This window comes from Larus michahellis, chromosome Z (assembly GCF_964199755.1).
Source record: "Larus michahellis chromosome Z, bLarMic1.1, whole genome shotgun sequence".
Lineage (NCBI taxonomy): Eukaryota > Metazoa > Chordata > Aves > Charadriiformes > Laridae > Larus > Larus michahellis.
The window spans coordinates 6,174,550-6,190,690 of NC_133930.1; the positions used below are offsets into that span (position 1 = coordinate 6,174,550).

Genomic DNA, 16,141 nt, shown 5'->3' on the forward strand with positions numbered 1-16,141 from the left:
ATTGGAAACATCTAAAAATTAAATGCAGGGTCTGAACCCCTTTTTTATTCTGAAAACACAAGAGAACTTTAAATCTACATACGGATGCGATGCATATCAGGCTTACATTTATTCGGCTGAGGCAATCTGCACTTGCTTAGCCACAGGTGGATATAAAGAAGATACTATTCATCTGGAACAATGATCCTTTTACTTATCATAGTTGCCAAGTGATGTACATGTCCCATTTAAGTGGAATGATCTTCACAGTGTTATAAAATATTCATTAAAATTTTTCAGGCAACTTGCAATTCAAAATGTTTCACAATATATGCTATGGATTAAAAGGGTTTTGTTTTGGTTTGGTTTGGGATTTTTACCACTTTTTAACTGAGTCTGCTTTTACATGCATACATATTTATTCAAATATCGGTCTTACACATTTATTCTGTTTTAATATCCTGCTTTAAAGGCACATTTTGATACAGTGCTTTGTGTGTGGCATAAATCAAAGTTAAAGGTACCTAATTTATAGATCTGTAAAAATTTGAAGCAGTTTTATTTGGATTTACAAAGCAAAATAGTGAAAAGAATATCTGATGATGGCTTGATTTTGTTATGTGTGAGTGTTAATTTATATGGAAAAAAGGATAATGGATAAGGAAAAAAGGAGAAACCAAGAAGAGTATTTTCATAAAGCAGCATGGAATACCCATACCATTTTTGTATTAGTTTTCAAAATTAAATTGCTCTGGAAAATTACTTTGGAGCTGATGTAAGTATCAGAGAAGTAGCCAGTGTATTCCAGCTGTCCTGCTGGGAAGCCCAGAGAGAGTTGGTTATAAGCAAGTCTAATTCCTGAGGCTCCAGATGAGTTGTGTGGTTTCATGACAATGGTGATTGAGCCTTCATTTCCTCTGGGAAACATTCCACCAACTTCTGACCATCATTCAGAACTAATTTCTACATGTCCGGCAGCCAAGACTGTGGAATATTTATTGTCATACAACAGACCTGAGGTTTTGATACTTCCTTTACCTCCACCCTCATGGAGTAAGGGGTTGCTTATTTGAAGCCAAAAGCTAGTTGTTCTTTTCTTTAGGGGAAGTGGCCTGTTACGCCTGCTTCAAAAATTCTTGTGTCTAATTGTTATTTTAAAGAACACACAGAGTAAGACGGCTTGCAAATTCCATCTGTTATACCCCAGTTTCCTTATTTTACGTTGTAATTCAATGATTAAAAAGATCAGAGAATGTACCTCAACTCCTTCTGTCCGAGAAAACAAACCCACGTAAACTGTTTCTTGGAGTATGTGCCAATTGCCATACAAAAGTTAACAAGCACTAAAGAAGCCAAACAGGTTTGTTAAGTTGGTGATTAGGAGGAGCCCTTGACAGAGGGCTGTCATGGAAGCAGTTGTGGGAGAAAATGCACATAAAAGGAAGCTTTTGTTCCCCATTTCCCTAGCCAGTTGACTGTAAGATCATTTCATGTCATTATGCAGAGAGCTTTTCTGAGCACCTTTCTCAAACTCTGTACCTCTCCTGATTCATTTTATATATAGCCAAATCAGCCCAGGTAGAGCTCTGGGCTAGGATCAGGCATGTACAAGTCAGTATTGTTGCACTTGACATTACAAGTCAGAAGTAGTTCTCCTGATCTTCCTCTGAAACACTTTGTGCAGCCAAGGTTCCTGCGAAGGTTTTGATCACGCATATTCACACACACAGAGTGGTCTGGGAGATACAAATTTTGCCCATCCCAGTGGCTAATATTTTGCACCTTACAGTAGAAAATCAGTAGGATGCTTCCAAATTATTTAGGTCCTCTTACATAGTGTGGATTTAATGAGGATATAAATGATGTATTGATTTAGGGATGTCTCAGGAGACAGGAAAAATGTTTACCATGAGTTCTGGGTGTCCTCAGAGAATTTCTGTTACAGTTGATTTTGTGACGCAGGCATTGTTCCAAAAGGAAACACAATGAGACCAAATACAGGGTAGTTTGGTTTGAAAAAGAAGTTTGGCAAGAAAAAGTAGCAGGTAGCAAAACAAATTGAATATATTTGTGTTACAGGCCCTCAGAAAGCTCAAAGTGTGTATGCATAAACCATATGAAGAGCATCTCTGCTAGCTGCATTTGCTTCTCAGAGAAAACTAGGCAGATCATACTAGGCATCAATTTGTTCTTCATAAACCGCTAACGGTTATCAGATGCAGGTGCCTAAAAATCTGTCGTGATTAAAAAACCAGGTGTCCTGGAAATGAAAGTGTCCAAACATACACAGTACTTAAAAGTAATGCATCTAACAACAGATAATATAGAAAATATGAGTGTCACTGCAGGTAGGTTTATTCCCCGATAACATGTATAGACTGAATGAGCTTTTTTGCACCGTTACCCCCTCTGAGTTACTATGAATTTATAATGCTACTTCTTAACATTTATGTTTGTCTACACTAAAGATGCAATGATTTATTAACATGGCAATAAATGTTTAATACTTCTTGTCTGTATTGTTTTGTAAAACTATCTCCTTAACCCCCTGATTCTTGAAAGTATGAGGACAAACATTAAACTAGAACAGTACTGCTTTAAAAATTGGAGTATTTATATGCAGAATTTTTGAAATGTCACATTTATTGTTCATAACCTCCGATTTTGAAGGTAACTGAGATGTTCAGGACATAAGGCAGAATCTCATGTTTGGTTTAATGTGTTGTGACTAATAGTTATCATTCAGGTGTGATACTTTTTTAAAACAAATGGACACATAGAAACTATAGTGGAATTTTAATGCAGGCATTAAAAAATATGAAAAATTAAAATAATGAAATTGGCTTAAAAATCAATCAATATTTTAAAAACCTCTTGTAGGTGTTTTTGCTCCCCCCCCCCCCCCCCCTTCTGTTCAATTGGAAATCACCTCTTTCACTTTTGAAGGTCTTTTCTTCACAGCTCTCAGTGGTAGGTAAATTCCAATAGTTTTCAAGTGAGCTGAGATTCAAACTGCTGAGGAAAGACAAGAAAGTTAACATAACTTCCCATGTTGTTCTGACAACTAATGGTGTTACTGTCAACACTGAATATCCAAACCTACCTTCATGGTTATTCAAAGTCTATGAACTTTGGAAGGCATGTTGGAAACTTATGGTTGGACAGAATATGAATGCTTCTGGCTTTTTACATAAACTAGAATTTCACTTCCAGAGCACCACCTGTTCCAAATGGAAAACAATTTTCCTGAAGACTAGTGTAACTTTCCTAACATTTCCAAAAGCAGGTAATATTCAACCATAAAACAGTCTGTTCTGAAGAAACCAAACTCTAGTTGGTTAACAGAAGCATTAGTCTGCCAGGTGAAATTGAATGAGTTAGGTATTCCTAAAAGGCACTAGAAATCAAATCAAGTACTGGCATTTTGTAATATCATGAAAACTTTTATGAATCAGCCTTGTAATTTATATTTTATTTTTTCTTCATGGGAATTTTTATCTGTAGACAATATCAGGTTAACAGTATTTATCAAGTGTTAAACAGATGTAACATTTTAATACAGCAATTGATAAAATACAGTTTAAAAATGAAGAAATGAAGACATATAAAGAAGTTTAATTCATTTTTTTTCTATGTATCAGTTCTTGGTTATCACTGTAATGCCAATGCATTCTTGCAGCTGTAGACATGACCAACTTTTGACTCACTTTCTAAGCTGATACTTGGATGAATGAATTCTCTACATGTTCTTTTCCCTGTTGTCATTTGAAGACAGTAATACCATTCTTTTTTCTTCCCTCTTTCTTTCTCCTCTCCAGCAATGACAATGCAGTTCATAAGTCATCGGTTCCCTGACTATCATGATCCAACTATAGGTGAGTAGAGACTATTCTGACTTCATCCCTTTCAATCTCTGCTTATTCAAGATTGCCATACAGTGAGAAGCTGATCCTAAACAGCACTTAGATATAAGCAAGATTTGTCAACTTTAGACTAAAATTTAATTCTGTGATGATAATTAAATTGTGTCATGGTAATACCATAGTTATTTTTTCCTGAAATACTTGTACAAAATCTTCCAACAACAGATTTGTGGCTTCATGCTCTTTAACAGTTAGCAGCTGTGCAATTATAATCATAGGAAAAAAAAATATATTACAAGATAGAAAGTAGTCTTTCAAAATACTAGAATAATGTAAAAAGTGTGGTTTGGAGTGTATTTTTAAAAGTTTTGTTATTTCAGTACTGTTTCCCACTTTTAAACTCTTAGTTGACCTTCTTTAGAAAAATCAAGTGCCTACTGAATTTAATATACTGGAGATATGCTCTGGGTTCACACACTTTGCTAAGTCCACTGGATTTACCTGAATTTTAAACCTAAGTAATCAAAAATATTCAGATATGTCTGCAATACACTGAAAGCCGCCGTGTTTAGATGCTGACCATTGCATGACGATATGGCTGGCATACAATGGAACAGTGAGCTGGAAGAGAGATTTGGGATGAATTCTGGTTGACTGAATCGAATTTCTATTTCTGAAACAATTAATTCAAAAAGGTTGTGGCAAAAATTCTGTCTCACTAAAACATTTCAAATATTTTTCCCCCTTCTAAGCTGGGTACAAATTTGGAAGATATTTACAGGGTATAAACCCAAGTAATTTGATGCCTTGAGCAGCTTTGGATTCCTGTTATTGCACTGGGTATCATCTACTGATATCCTGCTAGGCACTTGGTGGACATCAAGTTGAGCATGAGCCAGCAATGTGCCCTTGCAGCAAAGAAGGTTCATGGTATCCTGAGCTGCGTTAGGAGTGTTGACAGGAGGTTGAGGGAGGTGATCCTTCCCCCCTACTCAGTACTATTGAGGACCCACCTGCAATACTGTGTCCTGTTCTAAGCTTCCTAGTACAATAGAGTATTGTCACAGGTTGTCTAGAGAGGTTTTGGAGTCACCATCCTTGGAGATACTCAGAACTGTATAGACATAGTCCTAGGCAGCCTCTTCTAGGTAGCCCTGATAGAGCAGGAATTTGATCCAGGTGACCTCCAGAGGCTCTTTTTTTTTTTCTTTTTTTTTTTTTTTTCTGTGGAGCTTCTTTTGGGCAGTACTATGATTAGTAATATGAATGAATGTAGTAAAAGATGTATGTAATATAGAGGTACAAATCAGCACAATCAAATGTTTATTCATTTAAGGGTTGCTTTATTAGTTAGTTTAACTAAAAAGCTCTTGCATTTATAAGCACTATCCATGTGTAATATTTAGTTATACCTAGAAGAAGACGGCAGAATCTGGGCCTGATGAGTGCGAGGCAGTAAAAATATTAATATTTACAAAGATTGCTTTGTGGAAAAAAAAGAAAAAAAGAAAAAAGAAAAAGGCTTTTCCAGCTCCCTCATCTAAAACATTTTTTTTTTTTCAAATTTTATCTTTAAATTTTCAAATATTTCAAACTCATCTTTAACCTCTACAAAAATACTGCTTTGCTAAGTAAAGCAGTTAATGGCAGTATTTCTTTTGATTTGTTATTTCTATAGTTTTCTACATTTCCTGGATATTAAGTCCTGGTAAGTTGTGGTATTTTAGTGATAAAAAAAAGAAAATATATAAAAAAAAGTGTAAACTCTTCATGCCATTGGTAACTTTATAACCATTAAAAATATTACGAAATAAAAATGAGATATGTCAACTCTAAAGAAGGCAAAACTACTATGGAATTGCTACAAATTATTTTGCTACACTCAGGAAAAAATAATCATTAGATTTAATTGGAAAAGAGGAACATTAATAGTTACTGACACCATCAAGTTATGTACGTATACCCATCTTTATTATTAAACATCCACCTGCCATCTGTATTTATCTATATATTGTATCTTGTCATAATCTTAACTTATTGGTCTCTAGACACTGCCACAATATGAATAATAGATAATCATAAAGAGAAAGAAAGCTTATGATGCATTATAAGTACATACTGCAGGAATGCTTAGCGGAGCTAATAAAGATGAAGGTCTCCTTGAGTAAAAGACAGCTTCTACTCAGTAAAATCAACACTAAACAGGAGAAGAGGGAGGGAGATAGAGAACAGAGAAATGAAATATTGAGTTCAAACTTACAAGGCTGGCTAGAGGCAGAACTGGAAGTACGACTCTGAGTTTTATATGTTCAGCACTTCTGTCTCTCAGAACATGTCAAGGACATCCTGAGAAAGGTTTATTTCTATTCATGCTTTAAAACATGTATTAAACAGCAGAGTATAATTTTGGGCTAAGTACGTATGTTTCCTTTTGGGTAAATATGTGGTACCACCTCTTCTAATTGGACATAAAACCAAAAAAAAAATAAAAATAGAAGGAATCATTTGTTATCTAACATGTAATAGCAAATAAATGCATTGAAAATCTCAGTATACTAAAAAAGTTTATACTGTTAAGATTGCTTGTCCTACTTTGCGACTCTGGTTTCAAATCACAGAATTAATCACAGAGTTTTTTGTACATCCACTGATAGGCATATTTTAACTATTTTCCATCAGTCTAATAAAATAATAGAATCATAGATCATAGAATGGTTTGGGTTAGAAGCGACCTTGAAAATTATCTAGTTTTCACCCACCTCCCACTAGATCAGGCTGCTCAAAGCCTCATCCGGCCTGGTCATGAACACTTCCAGGTATGGGGCATATACAGCTTCTCTGGGCAACCTGGGCCAGTGTCGCACCACCCTCACAGGAAAGAATTTCTTCCTCATATCTAATCTAAATCTCTCCTCTTTCAGTTTAAAACTGTTACCTCTCTTCCTAACGTTACAATCCCTGATAAAGAGTCCCTCCCCATCTTTTCTGTAGGCCCCCTTAACGTACTGGAAGGCTGTTAGAAGGTCTCCCCGGAGCCTTCTCTTCTCCAGGCTGGACAACGCCAACTCTCTCAACCTGTCCTCACAGCAGAGGGGCTCCAGTCCTCTGATCATCTTCATGGCCTTCCTCTGGACCCATTCCAACAGGTCCATGTCCTTCCTGTTCTGAGGGTTACAGACCTGGACACAGTACTCAAAGTGGGGTCTCATGAGAGCGTAGGAGAGGGGTAGAATCACTTTTCTTGATCTGCTGGCCACACTTCTTTTGATGCAGCTCAGGATGCGGTTGGCTTTCTGGTCTGTGAGCACATATTGCCAGCTCACGTTGAGCTTCTCATCCACCAACACTCCCAAGTCCTTCTCCTCAGGGCTGCTCTCATTCCATTCTCTTCCCAGCCTATAAAACAATTATGTGCTTGGAATTGTGTCGACCCAGGTGCAGGACCTTGCACTTGTCCTAGTTGAACTTCATTAGGTTTGCAAACGCCCACATCTCACAGCTGTCCAGGTCCCTCTGGATGGCATCCCTTCCCTCCAGTGTGTCAGCCATGCCACACAGCTTGGTGTCATCGGCAAACTTGCTGAGGGTGCACTCCATCCCACTGTCTGTATCACCAACAAAGCTGTTTAACAGCACTGGTCCCAGTACCGACCCCTAAGGAATACCACTCATCACTGGTTTCCACTTGGATATTGAGCTGTTGACCACAACCCTTTGAGTGTGGCCATCTAACCAGTTCCTCATCCACCAAGTGGTCCATCCATCAAATCCATGTCTTTCCACTTTAAAGACCAGGATGTCATGTGGGACAGTGTGAAACGCTTTAATTAATTAATAAAAAAATATTACAGTTCTAGAGAATCTTCTGGGCTATCAGAAGGAAAGGTGATTCAGAATGAGCATATCCAGGACCAAGGCTGTGCTGATATGAGGAGCTGCCAGAGGGGAGGTTATTCCTTGAAAGTTGCAAGGAGTGAGCCACAAACAGATGTGTTGTGTCATGGGGAAGTTATCACTTTGGGGCAGAGCAGTGATCTATCTAGCCAGAGTTTTGTTTTCACAGTAACTCAGCAGCAGATGATGAGGAAAGAAAATAAAACAAAACAAAACAAGCCACATATGAAAGGTATCTTCACTCCGGCAGAGTGGCAAAGCAGGAAATTGAACATAGCTTTTCAGCTATATCTGAGATCACTGATCTCTCTGCATCTCAATATGTATCTTTCTTTTGTGTCATACAGTTTAGGCCACTTTCATTCCTCAGCAATTTGTATCCTGTTTATGAGACTCATGAGCTGTCCTGAGCTTCTCTGGGCACACTCACCTCATATTTTAGTGTACTTCTTTGGAAATAATGTATTCTGCCTAGCTGTGGTTTTATTTGTCTTTGAACATTTAAGGGAACAGCAGCTTCTATATGTGTTACTGAGAAGGTTATATTCTCTGGAAATAATAACAAAAGTTCTATGATGTGTTTGAAAGATAACTCACGGATTTCCAATATTATACAACCTGCTAAGTCTACTGTGTTCCAGATGAGCTTTAAGATAAGGTCTATTGTTTCTTTTGCTTTACATGGACATAAGAACCTAATAAATATCTAGATTTTCCTAATGTTCTTGCACTAGCTTCTCCATTGGCTATGGTTTCTATGGTGTGAGATTGTCCACTTTGTCCATTTTAACTTTTCATTGTCCACCTTAAACATTGACATGGGAGTAGAATAACAATTTCAGTTGTTTTTCATTTCTGTAGATTCTTACGAAATATATTTGCATCTAAGTGAAGAAGACGGGGACAATAAACCATTGCCAAAGCACAAGAGCATAGGACTGATATAACCTGGTTAATATTCTAGTTGAAAAGCAAACCAAACAACATTAAATCCGTACAAAGGATCCACAAAACCATCTTGTATGATCAGTTAGGAACACATAAAGAACCTGAAACAAGGGATCTACAATACTTTTTGCTTTGATTTAAAAATAAATGGCTGCCAACTTGTTTTCATGTTTTGTTTCATAAAAACTTAAATCCTTTCAATCCTAAGAAATGTTCTGAAGTTTGATTTTTTTGGTGTAATGAATACATTTTATGTCCTGACCTATTCTTTGCTACATAGAAGCACACCCATGGGCAATTGACTTTTGAAGATTTTTAGAAGATTTTTGTTTTCTCATTATTTTATTTTTATTTTACACTTAATCTGTAAATTGATAAAGCAGTGAGCTTTAAAATGATTCAAAAGATGAGAATATATTCCTTTTGTCTAGTCTATGTTTTCACCATATGAGCCTATGGTGAAAATTGCTTACTGTTACTGACCAGAGAACACAGAGGAGTCCTTTCACTTAAATATGCCGTCAAATGTGTTTCCACTTCCCAATTCTCCTTCCCTCCAAACACACAGTTAGGAATTTAACCTAAACATTGTGCAGTAATAATCATGTAACTTTAAAAATCCAGAGGAGCTATTTTTCCCTTTTTTGTGACAGTCCCTAGGAATATGGATTTTCCCTATCATTCCTTTTCATTGTGGTTCAACATTATTTTACCAGTGCGTTAGAGTTTCTACAGTGACTCATACCTCTAGCAACATAGTAGAAATATACAATTCAAATATAATGGTGTTTTGTACTTGCAACTTTTTTTTTCTGTTATCCACTGATATTTTTGAAATATTACAGGGGATCTTGATCACAGAAAGCTGCTGCTACTGTGAGATGATGCAGATATTTCAGGTAGGTGGTGATGAGGTAGGTACCAGAAGTCTAAGGGCAATGAAGAATGACTTCAGGGCCCTGGGACGGCTGGTTAAGGGATCGGGAGCACAAATAGTGTTCTCCTCTGTCCCACCATTTGTAGGGGTTGAGATGTAATAAATAGGAGGAGCCAGCAAATTACTCCTGGCTCCGAGACTGGTGCATACGGCAGGACTTCGGCTTTTTTGATCATGGGCTGATCTACAGGAAACCAGGCATGCTGGCAACAGGTGGGGGAAGCCTAACCTGAAGGGGAAGATAGATCCTGGGACAAGAATTAGCAGGGCGCATTCATAGGGCTTTAAACTAGGTTTGAAGGGGGATGGGGATGAAACCAGGACTACAAAAGTGGTGCCCAGGAGCAGCACACCAGTGCTTCTGGGTAAAAGTGTTAGCATTAGGGCTTGTCCCCCCAAGGAAGTAGCAGGACAGTTAGCCCAGCTGAAGTGCATCTACACTAATGCATGCAGCATGGGGAATAAACAGGAGGAGCTGGAGGCCATTGTTCAGCAAGGAAACTATGATATAGTTGCCATCACAGAAACGTGGTGGGAAGACACACACAAGTGGAGTGCGGTAATCGATGGCTACCAACTTTTCAGAAGGGATAGGCAAGGAAAGAGAGGTGGCGGGGTGGGCCTCTTTGTTAGGGACAGTTTTGAATGTCTGGAACTTAACAGTGTGAATAACAGTGTTGAGTGTGTATGGATAAGAATTAAGGGGAAGGCCAACAAGGCAGACATCGTGATGGGAGTTTGTTATAGACCCCCTAATCAGGATGTAGAATCTGATGAAGTATTCTATAAGCAGCTGGCAGAGGTCTCACGATCATTTCCCCTTGTTCTTGTGGGGGACTTCAACTTCCCAGAGGTCTGCTGGAAATATAACACAGCAGAGAGGGAGCAGTCCCGGAGGTTCCTGGAGTGTGTGGAAGACAACTTCCTAACACAGCTGGTGAAGGAACCAACTAGGGGAAGTGCCCTACTGGACCTACTGTTTGTTAACAGAGAAGGTCTTGTGGGGGATGTAAAGGTTGGAGGTCGTCTTGGGCACAATGACCATGAAATGGTAGAATTTTCAATTCTTGGCGAGGCAAGGCGGGGAGCCAGCAGAACTGACACCTTGGATTTCCAAAGGGCAGACTTTAGCCTGTTTAGGAGCATGGTCAAGAGTGTCCCTTGGGAGGCAGTGTTGAAGAGCAAAGGTGCCCAGGAAGGCTTGTCATACTTCAAGCAGGTGCTCTTAGAAGCACAGGAGAAGGCCATCCCCATGTCTCGAAAAACGAGCCGACAGGGAAGAAGACCAGCCTGGCTAAATAGAGAGCTTTGGATGGACCTCAGGAAAAAAAGGAAAGCTTACATTCTCTGGAAAAAGGGATTGGCAACTTATGAGGATTATCAAGATATAACAAAGCTATGTAGGGGGAAAATTAGAAGGGCCAAAGATCAATCAGAACTCAGCTTAGCCACTGCAGTTAAAGACAATAAGAAGAGATTCTTTCAGTATATCAATAGAAAAAGGAAGACTAGGGAAAATGTAGGCCCACTGATGAATGAGACAGGTGCCCTAGTGGTGGAAGACACAGAGAAGGCAGAGCTACTGAATGCCTTCTTTTCTTCAGTCTTCACTGCTAAAGCTGCCTCTTATGAATCCCATACCCTGGAGGCAAGGGGGAAGGTCTGGAGAGAGGAAGATTTTCCTTCAGTTGAGGAGGACCAGGTCAGAGACCACTTGGCCAATGTGGACATTCATAAGTCCATGGGCCCTGATGGAATGCACCCGCGAGTGCTGAGAGAGCTGGCAGATGTTATTGCTAGACCACTCTCCATCGTCTTTGAAAGGTCATGGGGAACAGGAGAGGTGCCTGAGGACTGGAGGAAGGCTGACATCACTCCAATCTTTAAAAAAGGCAAGAAGGAGGACCCAGGGAACTACAGACCAGTTAGTCTCACCTCTGTCCCTGGGAAGGTAATGGAGCGACTCATTCTGGATGTCATCTCCAAACACGTTGAGGAACAGGAAATCATTGGAAGTGGTCAACATGGATTTACCAAGGGTAAATCATGCTTGACCAATCTGATAGCTTTCTATGATGTTATAACTGGTTGGCTGGATGAGGGGAGAGCCGTAGATGTCATCTACCTTGACTTTAGCAAGGCTTTTGACACTGTCTCCCATAACATCCTCATTAGGAAGCTGAGGAAGTATGGGCTAGATGAGGTGACGGTGAGGTGGATCGAGAGCTGGCTGAGTGACAGAACTCAGAGGGTTGTGATCAGCGGCATAGAGTCTAGTTGGAGGCCTGTAACCAGTGGTGTCCCCCAGGGGTCAATACTCTGTCCAATTTTGTTCAGTATATTCATTAATGACTTGGATGATGGGAGAGAGTGTATCCTCAGCAAGTTCGCTGATGATACCAAACGGGGAGGGGTGGCTGACACTCCGGAGGGCCGTGCTGCCATCCAGCGTGACCTGGACAGGCTGGAGAGCTGGGCAGAGAAGAACCTAATGAGGTTCAACAAAAGCAAGTGCAAGGTCCTCCACCTGGGGAGGAAGAATGCTAAGCACCAGTATAGGTTAGGGGTGGACCTGCTGGGAAGTAGTTCTGAGGAGAAGGATCTGGGGGTCCTGCTAGACAGTAAATTATCCATGAGCCAACAATGTGCCCTTGTTGCCAAAAAGGCCAATGGAATTCTGGGCTGCATAGGGGAGAGTGTGGCCAGTAGGTCGAAGGAGGTCATTCTCCCCCTCTACTCTGTGCTGGTGAGGCCACAACTGGAATACTGCATCCAGTTCTGGGCTCCCCAGTTCAAGAGGGACAGGGAACTACTGGAGTGGGTCCAGCGTAGGGCAACTAAGATGATTGAGGGACTGGAGCACCTCCCTTATGAGGAAAGGCTGGGAGAGCTGGGACTCTTTAACCTGCAGAAGAGAAGGCTGAGGGGAGACCTTATCATGGCATACAAGTATCTAAAGGGTGGGTTGAAGGAGGATGGTGCCAGACTCTTTTCATTGGTTCCCAGTGACAGGACGAAGGGCAATGGGCACAAGTTAGAACATAGGAAGTTCCGTTCAAATACACAGAAAAACTTCTTTACGGTGAGGGCGACAGAGCACTGGAACAGGCTGCCCAGGGAGGTTGTGGAGTCCCCTTCTCTGGAGATTTTCAAGACTCGCGTGGATGCAGTCCTGAGTAATGTGCTCTAGGCAATCCTGCTCTAGCAGGGGAGTTGGACTAGATGATCTCTAGAGGTCCCTTCCAACTCTGAAGTTTCTGTGATTCTGTGATCCTGTGATATTTCAGTCGCTACATTACGTGATACATGTGCTCATAGATTTGTATGTCATGCATACATATATTTCAAATATGCTAATTTTGATCCTAAAAATGCTATGCAAATAGATTTAGAATTATTTATGTGTTTTCCTTCCTGTGTTTATAATTTATAGAAGGAGTACCTGTACTTTTGAAGAATTTACTGGATGTTGTGATGGATAGTCCAATACTTTTTTAAGTCCAAGACTTTTTAAAAGACTGATATGGATTTCTTTGAGGGAAGAGGCTGCTTTTTGTTCTGGGGTTTTGGGTTTGGTTTTTTTTCTTTTTTTTTTTTTTTTTTTTTTTGTAAATAAGTGGTGCATTTTTGTTCCAATAGGAATTTATTCAGAGAAGTCCTCTGTACAGTATGGATCAGAGATATGGTGTCAAAATAAATAATCACAATGAATTGTCCATTCTGATGTATGAAACTGTCTTTTATTTTAGTTATTTTTCTTAGTTTGGAAAAAATCATAAGATCTTAAGAAATTCAAACTGCAGACTTTATATGCAGATATGAATAAATGTGCATACACATAAATACACAAATAGATGTGTCAGTATTTGTTTAAAAAACAGAGTAAACATTGATTAAAAAGTTAAATGCTACCTGAAGTGCTAATTTTAATGCTGTCAGTCTGAGTTTAATGCCACTTCAAGATAAAGTGTGAATAATGACTGTATTTTAGGCTTGCTTCAAACGTCGCAGTTCAGAATTTTGAGACAGAAACATATTATTTTTGTAAGTAAATGGGGAGGGGAAGGACAAAATTCTTTTACTATTAGACCGTAAGTGGGCAAAATTTTAGACCTTAGCACTTCATGAAAATGAAATTATTTCAGTGTGCATTTAATATTTAATTTTAGTCAACAATGGGAACAATTTCCAAGTGGCAGTGGAAGTGATCATTTTCTGGAACAAATGGATAAGAGCAATTTACACTCTGTACAGTCATTGGCAATATCACAGAGAGTTAATGCAAGTAGAGTGGCAGGAAAGGAAGCATGACATAGTGTAGCAAACTGGACAGCCTCCAAGATGCTCATTAGCCATGTGACTAATCCTAAAATGAATACATAATGCAAACGAGATGCGAAAGCACCTTCCTGTTTTGGTGAGATATCGCTGCATGAGATTGTGTCAAATGAGCAGTTGAGGGCATTAAGGCTGTGTCAATGTCACACTTTAATTGAAATGGGTGTGGGATGGGAGGCACTTTAGCATTAAGCACATGAATTTCCATGAGGTTCCCTAATGAAGTAATGCATTCAATGCATCAAATAAAAAACATTTAAACTCATCTTTAATAAGATAGTGGAAATGTGTGGGTGAATTTAAGAAAAAAGATAAAATGTGACTGAAAACATCCTAAGGTTATGGAATGCGTACCAAAAAATACCTGTGTGATAAAGAATATTATATCTGTTTTCAAGGTACAAAAATGAAAAAGGATAAAGCAAGGGAAATACAAGCTCATTAGTAATGGCAGAGTGAAAGAAGACAAAGATGGGACACATCTACTAGATCAGGAGAAGGAGATCTTTACACAAAAGTACTATTTAAATTAATTTTTAGCTTACAAAAATTTTCTAGATAATTTCTACTAACATCTAAGATGTGTATATGTGTATACTCTGCCCCCAATGTCACTCTCATTCTTATTTTTCCATAGAAGGTAAAATATTCTAATTGGACTGAACAGGCCACAACTGCATTTGAACTCCAAAATTATTGGTTTTTATGATGTGATTGATAGCTAAATAGTCACCACTGCCTTTCATTCATGATTCTTCATACATTTAGTAGCCCTATCTGAGACTGGATAAATAACATATAAAATGATCTGGAACCAGTACAATTTGTCTCCAAAAGACTGTTTCCAAGAGTATTCAGATTAATTGTGTAGACATAGTTAAATTGCCCATGTTTGTGTTCCATATTCATCATAATTTAAAATGAGAAATGGAGAATATATAAGAATACTGCTGCATGCGTTTGAACCATAATCTTAAACCTGTGTTTTATTATTATTTTTCATTTTTCTGTTGGTATTATCTGCATCATACATCACATTAAGAGGCTAATCCTCACTTTCAGTATAAAGTATTTTAACTTATGTACGTGAAGAAGAGCAAACAGAGATAATGTCTAGAGCTAAGCTTTACATTCAGACACCTACATGCAATCTAGGTTCCAGTTTTGTGGGATTCAAGGAGATATAGGAGTGGAGATATAGGTCTTTGCTCATTTCCTTTATCACAGGTTTTGAGAGCCGTTTGAGATGCCCTACAGTATCCTGCTTGGGTTCATGTTCCTGATCTAGAATGCTGTGGATCTCCCACAGGTCTTGTGTTGTTGTCATCTGACCCCCTGTGGATATGACATAGGACCTATGGGGCAGCTGAACCCTTCTAGTCCAGTGAAGGAAAGCCAGACGAGATTCCCAAGAGCGTATCAAATAGCAAGAGTCATACGTCATATGTGGGCAACTGAATACAGTCTATACTTCCATTAAGTGTACAGGGATTTTAGATACGTACCTTGCATGTAGACACATATTTTGTAGCGCTCTAAATGTACATTCCTGAATCTGCATTGCAGTGCCTTCCCTGACAGCTCATCAGAACGAGGGCCTTCACAGATCATGATGATATCTCTCAGAGTGCCTTGATAGATGTCCTGCAGTGAAGGGAGGAAAATGCAGGGTGGGACTCACCATGCAGACTCCTTCTTAATGTGGCAAAAGAAAGGAGAGCATTGGCATATGTCTGGCAGTGTAGGTGCTCCCACTGTAAGATTAAAAAAACCAAACCATTAATAGAAATAGAAGGAGCAGTATTAAGAAATTAAAAATAAAAGAAGTGCCTAAACTGCTTAGTTAGTTTAGATTTCAATGAGGCAACAAAATACCTTCTGCTTACTGTTGCTATTATTCTGCCATGAAGGGAAACAGAAATTATTTGCAGCCATAGAGAATGGAGACTGGAAAATTATAGCAGATATTTCTCTCTGTGATGCAAAAAAAAATGATTTTTAAAAAAATAATCCTATTTCTCTTGGAAATAATTTTTCGAAAAGGTGATAGTTTCCCTCTAAAGAGCAGATTAATAACAGTTGGATCATGTCTCAACATTTCAGTCTGAGATATATCCTCTAACTTAGATGTATTTTCAGCTCAAGATGAGCTTTGATTCTTTGCTTCTTCCTCTGTTGAGAA

General features: G+C 38.9%; 1 protein-coding gene across 2 annotated transcripts in view; it reads left to right on the forward strand.

Annotated features, from left to right (window-relative positions):
• RIT2 (Ras like without CAAX 2) overlaps positions 1 to 16,141 on the forward strand; it is a 195,739-nt gene that overhangs the window by 56,062 nt on the left and 123,536 nt on the right. For both annotated transcript variants that reach the window (XR_012584874.1, XM_074569498.1), the window contains exon 2: positions 3,798 to 3,854. Coding sequence is in view for 1 of the 2 variants with exons in the window: in XM_074569498.1 (XP_074425599.1) it covers positions 3,798 to 3,854 (57 nt within the window). In the remaining variant the exon portion in view is untranslated. The remainder of the gene's footprint in view (positions 1 to 3,797; positions 3,855 to 16,141) is intronic.